This window comes from Belonocnema kinseyi, chromosome 2 (genome assembly GCF_010883055.1).
Source record: "Belonocnema kinseyi isolate 2016_QV_RU_SX_M_011 chromosome 2, B_treatae_v1, whole genome shotgun sequence".
NCBI classification, from domain to species: Eukaryota; Metazoa; Arthropoda; class Insecta; order Hymenoptera; family Cynipidae; genus Belonocnema; species Belonocnema kinseyi.
Genome location: NC_046658.1, coordinates 161596691 through 161607243, shown reverse-complemented (window position 1 = coordinate 161607243; position 10553 = coordinate 161596691). Strand labels below are relative to the sequence as shown.

General features: G+C 32.2%; 1 protein-coding gene across 1 annotated transcript in view; it reads left to right on the top strand.

The window, feature by feature from the left end:
* The first annotated feature begins 1594 nt into the window (after positions 1–1594).
* LOC117183053 (cyclin-H) overlaps positions 1595–10553 on the top strand; it is a 41333-nt gene continuing 32374 nt past the window's right edge. Inside the window, exons 1-2 of the mRNA XM_033376206.1 lie at positions 1595–1726; positions 8176–8280. Of these exons, the coding sequence (XP_033232097.1) occupies positions 1595–1726; positions 8176–8280 (237 nt within the window). The remainder of the gene's footprint in view (positions 1727–8175; positions 8281–10553) is intronic.

The following is a 10553-nucleotide window of genomic DNA, read 5'->3' as shown; positions in this document are numbered from 1 at the left end:
TTATGTTACGTTACGTTACGAAGAGTAGCCGCTGATTATAGTTTTAATTATTATTCGCTGCGGTTCAGCTCTAAAATTAGAGGATCCGGATGTTGCTACTCTTATTCTCCATTAGGAATCTATCTTTAATGATGAAATCTGAAGCAATAAGAATATTAACTGGACCTTTTTTTGATGCGTATCATATAGGTGAAAATATCCACGTAGAATTCCGCGTGAATTTGTCCAACCACGTGATAATCCACATGGAAATTTCAAACCTTGCGCATATGAATATATTTACGTAGAATTTCATGTGAAAACCACTTTTAGACTTATCGGTAACTTATTGATAAATTTCAAGTTGCACCATTCTTGTACATACTTAGAAGTTGCACTTTTCGAATTCAACAATATTATTGATTCATGTCGCAGCTCGTGAATCTTCATCTTCTATTTTCTGACATTTATTTTATTGTTTACTTTTGTTCCCTTTAGAAGAATCTATATTTCAGTAAGATCAGATCAAATATAGAGAAGTTAGTAAAAAGAGTTTTTGGCGCGGCAGTTGTAACCTTAAACATAATGAATAAAAAAATAAGAATTCCTCGTAAAACACTCTCAGTTTCAAGCTAAATTGTATTTTCAACAGCAATTAAACACGAACAGGATTCTTGATATACATCGTCGCACATGCAAGTGAATGAGGAATGTAATTATCTGTATTTCTAGTTGTATACACTGTTTTTCTTCGAATCATTTCCTATAGAGCTGAATAACCATGTTTAAAATGGAAGAATATTTGATTAACTTCAACATCATACAATTCGTTATACGTTAAAAAATTCTTTCCGAATTTAAAAAAACATGTAGTGAACGTGTTTTGCAGTTACATGTTTCGTAAAAATACGAAACGGTTCGTAATTTTTTGTAGCGCTAACGGCATTGTCTTTCAGGTGCATGCTTCGTAAAAATCCGAAATTTTCTCGTAATTTTCAGAATTTCTATTTTCGAAAGTATATTAGATTCAACAGATTTCTTCATATACAGCAACTTTACTCATACTTTAAAACAATTAAATGTCCACGCTGCCAGGTGTATATGAATCCCTGAATCACGAGTCACTAATTATGAGACAACCGGAAATTCCGCACACCAAAGTTACTTGCGACGGGAATTTATATGTAGAAAGAACTTTAAAAAAATTACGTGTAAAGTATTCTCTGCTTGTATTGCGACTTAGGCAAAAACAGCGGCGTCCTTCTGGATGGTACCAAACGGTTCCGAGTAATGAGGAGTATTTTCGTAATTTGCTCCCAAGATTCGTAACTTTACATAGAATTTTAACATTCATAAAAATGTAACCGTAATCCCGAATTCAGTAACAGGAATTTTGGAAGCCTCCATTTATTTTGCGTCAAATGTTTTGTGGATTTCCGTACATTTTTAACAATGTCTACTTTAAGGTTGATGTAGAGGTGCATGAAGAAACATCGGGCAAATGTTAATCTTATTCATCAGCTTCAGTGGTCGATACGTGAGTTGAAGACGAGGAAGCTAAAAAAACTAAGCCTGCCAATCCCTCTATCCTAGGGCACGAATAAGAATTAGGACCATGTATAGTCGCAGCCAAGCTTGGAGTACGCTGGCGTCTAGCCACCGCTCGACTGCCCTCTGTAATTATACCGTATATACAACGCCGTGTATGTTCCCGCCGGGGGCGAACAGCCGCCTTCTTCGGCTCCACGTACACCTCCTCCGTAGAAAGAAGTCTTTCGTCCTTGTTCTTTCCCCCAAGCTTGAATGACTAACTGCCTTCGTTCCCCGAAAATGGGATATAGGTATAGGTAGGTGCTTCTACTGGGTCACTCAAAAAACCCTTTTCAACAATTACATGATCTCTTCAGAGAAATTCTTAATTATCTACACGAAAGCTTGCAACACACCTTCATATCGAGCAAAATGTTACATTCACATAACAGATCTTCAAAACTCTACAAATTTCTTTAGTGCAGTACTCTCGATCTTACGTTCATGGTACAATTTAAAGTGTACATACATTGATGGTGAAGAGAATTACTGTGTCAACTGTGATGACCATTCAATTAATACGATCGTTTTTATTTCATGTTCAACACATTTGATGTAGTGCAGATTTTTATTTAGTATTTAGATACCAGACCTTCAAAAATGTTTACAAATTTCCTCCTTACAGTACAGTACAGTTTTTCATAAACATATTATTTACACAGCATATCTTCAAAACTCTTTAGCAATTTCTTTAGTAAGTGCGCTAAATTGTACATTTTAAATTGATGAACATGAAATGATATATATTGTGAATTGTACATTGACAGTGAAAATAATTATTATGTTAACAAAAGAAAACAATCGTTTTCATTTTATGGTCAACGTAGTTGATATAATTATTCTTTTTATCATAATTTTCCCTCCATATACTGAGGGCAGAAAATGTGTACATGTAATATGGGCCAATCTCTGGAATCTTTAACTTTTGGTTCCGGTAATAAAGAAAAAAATAATATTGTAGCACATCACTAGAAAAGTTTTTACGAACTATATGGACCATTAATAACAAGTTTTTATACAGTGGTACATTGTATTTTTTTAAGGGACCTTGACTACCTTTATTGCTTTTAGTAAAGATAACATTGAGTGCTAATAACTTTAAAGCCCCGGCAGGTATAATATTAGCTCAACAAATTCACTTTCTTTAAAATGAATTCGTTTTAAATCATCCAAAATTACTTTTCATTAATGTTCGTTCATAGTATAAAAAAACGCTTTCGACCCACGGACTTTCTGTTCTGTGTCATAGTATACATATATTTTATAGAACAAACTATGCCATATGAAAAAGTATTTGCAACATGTTCAACAAACAACTGTACATTTTGGTCAGGACAATTGTATAAGTATCCTCCTTCAATAAAAGCACACAGAAAAAACTGAGGTTTCGGTAATGTTACGGCTTAAACTCCAATAGAACTCTTTTTGAAGGTTCCTTTTTGATTCGTTGATATCAAAAAACCTTCTTTATTCCTTTTGAAACCAAATTAAACAAAACAATTATATTACTCCACATTCAATTGAATGACAGAAACACATTACTTCCTAAAAGGCGTAATATTAACGTAATATTGCAAGTGTATATTAAATAATTTTTGAAAATACCGCGCTTTTTTGGTACATGCGCAGTTAAAGACGTCGGATTTTCAACATAACCTCAAAAACGACCATATTTAATATGCACTATCTTCCTTTCAAGAATGACTAATGCCTATGATTTTAGTGTCTTTATTTGAATTTTCCCGGTGCAATATCATTAAATACGAATTACATAATAAAGTATGCATCATTAACTTATAAAATTCTCGAAGTAAGTCAAGGCAGAAGTGAAAAAAGAGCCCTCTATTGGAACCATTTAATCCATACATTGGGTTCCCAATAAAAAGGCTTTGTATTAAAAGGTAATTAAAATTTTGAATCCTTAAGAATGGCTTTTCTGTCCTTCGTTTTTAAATCCTCATTAGGCGGCGAAAATAATCAGATTCCAATCCCTTTCAAAGCCGATTGCAGCTGTCAGACGTTACCTCAAATCAATTAAAAACATAATTTTTGTTTGAAGCACTAGAATGCGCAAAATATTCATTTAGTTCAAGTATTACCAACTAAAAAAAAACTATAAAATCATGGTAAAACATTCAAAAAAATATTTTTCACCAGAATCATCTGTGTGGGAATTGATCCTAACATCGTAAAATGACCAATCGTATGTTTCAAAATTTTCTTTACCTCATTATTTACCGAAAAAAGTCGATAAAAGTAGCGAATTAGAAGGGATTTAAATTTTTCTATTTCTTGGCTGCTTTGTGGAATCCAAAAGTATTCAAAAAAACATTGTCGGCGCTGGGTACAGAAGAGGATTCAATTTAAAAGATAACTTCTTTTTCTGCGGAGATTCAAAACGGGGGGAGAAAGAGGGGACCCAGAAGTATTCAATATGTCTCACGTTACCACTGGATTCATAGAATTTTCCAATATTCTTTCATGCAAGCGTTAATTCTGATCGGACTCATTTAGAAACCATTTCACATTTTGGGTTCCTTTTCAGTCAGAAATTTTCCTTTTGGTCGCAGCTTGTCTGGAACCTAAAATTGGTTCTAACAGAACCCCTAGGTTTTTCTGTGCAACTACACTATTACTTATGCAGCGTGCTTGCATTCATCGGCGCACAGAAAAATCAAAAGCTAAAATGTGTTGCTGATAAATTTTGAAACGGTTAATAATTGAACGTGTTTCTGCGACAGTTTCACCGAGATTAGGAAAATCATTGCGACGTCATCTACCACCTAACATTGTCAGCTATGCCTAGTCAAACAATAGTGAATACATTAAGAGTCGAATTTTGTTCGTCTCCACTTTGCTAATTATTGCTTCACTTGCGGTTCAGCTGACAACGTGACTTAGTAGGTCAGACCATAATTATTCACCTGAAACTTTCGCCGAGATAAGTTTAATTTTAAACAGCTCCAAAATTCATCTGAAAGATATTTTATCTTTTTTACTTTTTCAGTGAAGAGTCGACTTTAAGTGGTGCATAGAAAAATAAGAAAAACGGTTTCTCGGTTCTCGAAATAGAATAGTTTTAAAATTCGATGTAAACGTGTTCACCTCATAAAACAGTTCATAACACGGAAAAAACAGAGATAAAGTTTACATCGATTTCAGGTGAAATATTCGTTGCAACGGTAATATCTTTTGCTTTGTAATGACTCCACTTTTATTCGAAATGTAGCGAGTTACGACGCCAGTGCTATCTACCATCGTTTATTGAGTTAATTAAACTGGAGCTTGATGGCAACGTTAAAAAGCAATTGACACACGTAAAATCGCCATTTTGCTTTGGATAAGTGAACTCAAACGAAGGTAGATAGCGCTGGCGTCGTTATTTTGCAACTTTTTAAATAAAAATCAGCAATCACGAAAGTTACCATGGAGAATAGACATAAGGAGACCAAACTAGTGGAACTGAAAATGAACACTTTTCTGTTGCTAGAAGTACGCACACACAAATGTGCAAAATCACACTTGCGTGCCAACCACACTTTAAACAAATATGGCCGCTGATGTGAACTCGAGTCCAATGTAAATAAATAATGATTGAACAATTAATAGTTTGTGAATAAAGGCCAGGATGTTACAATTAAAAATCGCTGTATAAAAGCGAAAGTTTTCAATAAGTGTGGTTTCAAGTGTACAGTGTACAAGACTTTCAGAGTGTTGAAAAGTTGTATGTTATTGTTTTTGTTACAAACGCGTCGAATACCTGTCGCACGCATAGTGTCGGTAACAGTAATTTGATATTTTCATAAACATACTACCTACCTCTTCGATGGCGAATAATTTTTTATTCCACAAACAATTTACAAAACCTTGTCTGATTATTAATTCTTTATTTGTTCAAGCGACCTGTCAAAACAAAACAATGGAGGCGGCCATATCTTTTTTAAGTGCGGTTGGCACGCCACGATCGGAAAGTTTTGAACTATACGTAAGTGTGATTTTACACATGTGTGTGTGCGTACGTCTGGCAACAGAAAAGTGACCGTTTTTGATGAAATCCATACATTACAGATTGGTCTCTTTATATCTATTCTCCATGAAAGTTACCGTAGGAGGTTAAGAACGAAATATTATCGTGTAAAGTTTAACCAGCAAATTTAATTTTTCTTGCAGCAAAAATCCTCCATATGAAAAGAGGTTCTCCATCTTGTTGATAATGTAATATAGTAGGAATCGACTATATGGTTTTAGAAATGTAGTATAGTAGGAATCGACTACATTGTTTCTACTTCTATAATTGCAGTCTATTCTCCAATGTGACAAAATTGTTCAAGTTCGCGGCGTCACCTCAATGTTATATTATAAACTAGAATTTAAGTATCGGTAATCAGAGGGCCTTTGTGTGTGCAAAATAAAGTTTGTTTCCATTTCTTCAATGGGCCCATAACCCGTCATGTGTTTAATACTGTGTGATTAACTCTTTTAATACACGTAAAATGTGTGACTACTTGTATCAATTTTTCACTATTACTTGTACATATATCTCAATTTTTCCTGGAATTAGTTAAAAAAGTAAACTAAGAAAATAAATATAAGTTGTTAGAAATGCAATTTGGAATTTAAAGTAAAGTATAAAATCAAAATATTTAAATTTGTTAATGCAAATAATTCCTTAATGCTTTTTTATCTTATAAAATAATTAATTATTAGTTGATTACTAAATTTAAGTACCAGAAAGGAAAGTGCAAATTAAAAAAAAGGTTTATAAAGTAAAAATTATTTTAATGAATCAATGAAAAAAATGATAATTTCTGGAATCAGTTAAAAGCTTATAATTAATTACAATTCAACAATGAATACAAGTTCAAATTTAACCCTTAAATGACAAACCTCCAAAAAATAACGTAGCTGACACTTGTGGTCTGTTGGACCCCAACGTTTTTAAACTGTTCTAAAAAGTTTAATTTTTGATATTTTTGTTAAGAAGGTTTTTTGGGTATTCTTTAACATCTCTTCTAAAGAATCAATCGGTATAGTAACTTAAATTTTATTTGTAACACTTTGAAAAACAATGTAAAATTCATGGAATTTACATAAAGTTTAAATTGTAATTTTTTGATAGTTTAGTAAGATAAATTTATTATTTACTTCAAGTTTATGTAAATTAATACTGGTCATAATTTGGATAATAAAAGTTTGTAAATGTTTTAAATACCTCCATTCCAGTAACCTTATTTTTGTAACGTTTTGCGATGTTAAATGAGCATTTCAATTCTGTTTTCGAAATTATGTGCAGATATATATTTTTCCAAGAATAGTTTAAAATGTTATAAATAACTCAAATTTTCTGAAAAATGTAAAATAATTTTTTTTTGAATGATTAAGTAAAATAAATAGGTTATTCACTTTGAGGTTATGCAATTAAATGTTATATATGATTTTTATAATGGAAGTTTACTTATATCTAAAATACCCATATTCCAGTTACATAATTTTTTAATTCATAAAAATAATTGTTTAATGATTTTAATGTTATTTAGTCTTTAGTTAATTATCAGCTGAATAGTTTTGTTCACAATATTAAATTGCACAGATTGAACTTTAATTTTTTTCACTTGAAGCATAAATTTGTATAATAAAGGTTTATTTCTGAAATACCACTATTTCAATTATGTAATTCTTTTTAAGTTTGTGTGATGTTGTTGAATACGTATCTGAGTTCAATTTTCAAAAATATATTTTAGCTTTTCTGAAATTAGTTAAAAATGTTATTAATAATTCTAATTTTTATAAAAATATAAAGTATAGATTATTTTAATGTATCAATGAAAATAATTGTTCGTTGATTTTCATTTTGTAAACTGATTAATTAATTACCAACTTATTAATTTTTTTCGCAATATCATAAGCTTCACCCAAATCTAAAATGATTTAAAAAATTTGGAACTTCGAACAAACAACGGATAAAGTTTGATGCAATCTGTTGAAGAAACCAATAATCCATGGAACAAATTTGGACCACAACAAACAAACAAAAAATGTTCCTATTGTAATCTCAAAAAAATTTTTTTTTTTTTAAATTGGGACAAAAATAAAAAAGAGGAAAGAAAAATGAGGTGGGAACCAACCACATCCCCTTCCTTCTTTTTTTATTTCTTTCGTCTTTTTTATTTTAATTATTATCAAATAACTATAAATTGTAATTTGATAATTATAAAAAAAAGATGAAAGAAAGAAACAAAGCAGGAAAGGGGTATGCTTGATTGCCTTCTCATTTTTCTTTCCTCTTTTTTTATTTTTGTCCGAATTTTTTTTTTTATTTAATTTTTTTTTTTAAGATTACAATAGAAGCATTTTTTGTTTGTTGTGGTCCAAATTTGTTCCATGGATTATTGATTTCTTTAACAGTTTGCATCAAACTTTATCCGTTGTTTGTTTCTTTCTACATAAAATTTGAAAAATCATTGCACTGGTCTGCAATCATAATAAATCGCTTCTAGAATTACAAGAGGGTATAAATCCGAACCTAAACGATCCAGCGAGCGATCGTATTCGATCTTAACTGTTGAACGGTGAATCTTGATCTAAAAGGGATCGCGTTGAAATTAGGAGAGTTACAGCAACCCGGACGACAGGCCGACGTCTTATGACCCTCCGGGCAAAATAGTGCAGCAGTTGTGGGATCCGATAAGATGCAGCGGCGTCGATTGTCGGGTGACAAAGGGTTAAGGAAACGCCCCTTTAGATCGGACCAGCGCAACCGCTTGCGGGGGCGTCCATATTAAAACACACTGTCAGCTTTGTTTATTACTATTGCGTGTACAGCATACAAATTTCCATTTTTCTTCAAATACAATCTATTCATATTAAAATAGATCATATAATGGACTTTTTCATTTTTACCCCTTCTAGATGTAATCCATTGGACACGATTTATAACGATTAACAGTGATTAAAACTTGAATCGGTTTAAATTTTTGCTGATTGTGTCAATTGTTCCCAATCGTATTGAATTGAGTAAATCCACTTGCCTGCAATGCGTCCTCTGCAGTTTTCGTTTGTAACGCACATGACGCGCACGTGTTTTAGTCCATGTGATGAGTGGGTCACGTGATCAAATTCCTACCTTACCGACACTTTTTTTTTATTTCCCTACTTATTTTCATATGAAGCGCCACATTGATTTGAAAATTTGGGATAATAAACAAAAAGCACTAAGAATGGTGGGTCTGGTCCTAAATTTGTATAATTATTAAAAAGGTTTTTTAAAAATAATTTTGGTGTGCTATTTTTATCATTATTAAAATTTAGGAACAGAGCCACTTTTCTTAGTGCTTCTTAGTTATTTTCCTAAATTTTCAACTCGATGTCGTGCTTCGTGTGAAAATAAGTTGGGAAATAAAAAAAGTGGCGGTAGGGTAGGAATCTGGTCACGTGAGTCACTCGTCACATGGCCTTAATGGTTCTAAATTAAATTTTCAATAATTTAACAAAAATTTTAAATACAAAAAATAGAATGTTTGTTCAGGCGGTATACCAAATAAAAAGTTGAAAGTATGTGGGTTGACAACATATGAAAATTATGCCGTTTAACGATGAGACAGTCATATAGTGTGATTATGAAGTAGGCAGTACCCAGCAAACACATTCTGTAACTGTTCCAGATCAAAAAAGGAACTGTGTTCTATAACAGTTGTTACAAGATGGTGACAGAACCGAATTGTGTCACTGACACTGTGACAAAATTGTGACAGATCTGTTCTCGAACTATGTGACAGCACTCTTCTGTAACAGTTTCTATGGAATTGTTCTAGAACAAACTGATCACAGGCGCTCTTTAATATTTTTTTCAAGTTTATTTCAGAACTGTGCCGTAACAGTGTTATATCGAAATTCTAGAACCCTGTTGCCAGTGTGTTCTAGAACAAATCAGGAAAAAATATTACTCCGCTACGACTATGGTCGAGCTGACCCTTGCGAATATCCCTAATGTGGATATCTTAGGCGTATCATTTTTTTTTAGTCAGGACTGCGTACGTGCTATCCCGGATCAAAATATATCCATGGAGATATCAAAACATAACACTATTTCATATTTGATGAATAACTGTTCTAGAACTGTTATAGAATTGTTATAGAACTTTTATAGAATTGTCCTTGATTTTTTACGATGCAGTGTACCAAAGTTCTAGAATTGTTACAGAACAGTTGTCACAGCATTCTAGATCTGTTAAAGATTTGTTATAAAAAATTTGTAATTAAGTTCTAGAATTGTTCTAGAAATGTTACAGATCGGTTGTCACAGCGCTCTAGATTCGTTACAGAATTGTTCTAGCGTAGTAAATTGATTTATCGGGTGTGTTGTAAAGTCGTTTATTTAATTCTTTTTAAATTTATATTGTTGACATTTTGGTAGAAACCCGCTCAAAAATAATTATGGCAGTATCAACAATTTCTGGTGACAACTTAACCTCTAACTCAGAGTAATATGTATACCAGCCTCCTGTCTCCGAGTGTTTAAAATGGTCCATGTGTTGAAAACAACCATGCGGATGACACTGCGGATTTTTCTAATAGTTTTCTTCTGTGTGTTTTTTTAAATGAAATTATGTCCATTAATAATGCCGATATGTATCGCTCCGGGATGCAAATCAGGTTACAAAAGTGAACTTAGAGAACCCGAAAGATCCGGAATGAAAAAGTTAGAAGCTTTTTAACAATTATGAAAGATTTGACTAGAAATGATTGAGGTTTTATTCTTAAGAATAATGTAATGTAAAACAGTAAGGTGTAGATATAATAATTATATTTATTCTATGATGGCATTATATAAATAAACGAACTATCTTACACCACCATCTGTTAAAAACTTATGGAACTAACAAATAAAAACATTTAATTTGCAATAAAAAAATATTGAAATAATTATTTGAGATAAAGACTATCCTATCCCTCAAGTTGGACCAAATTACACATAGTATACAAAA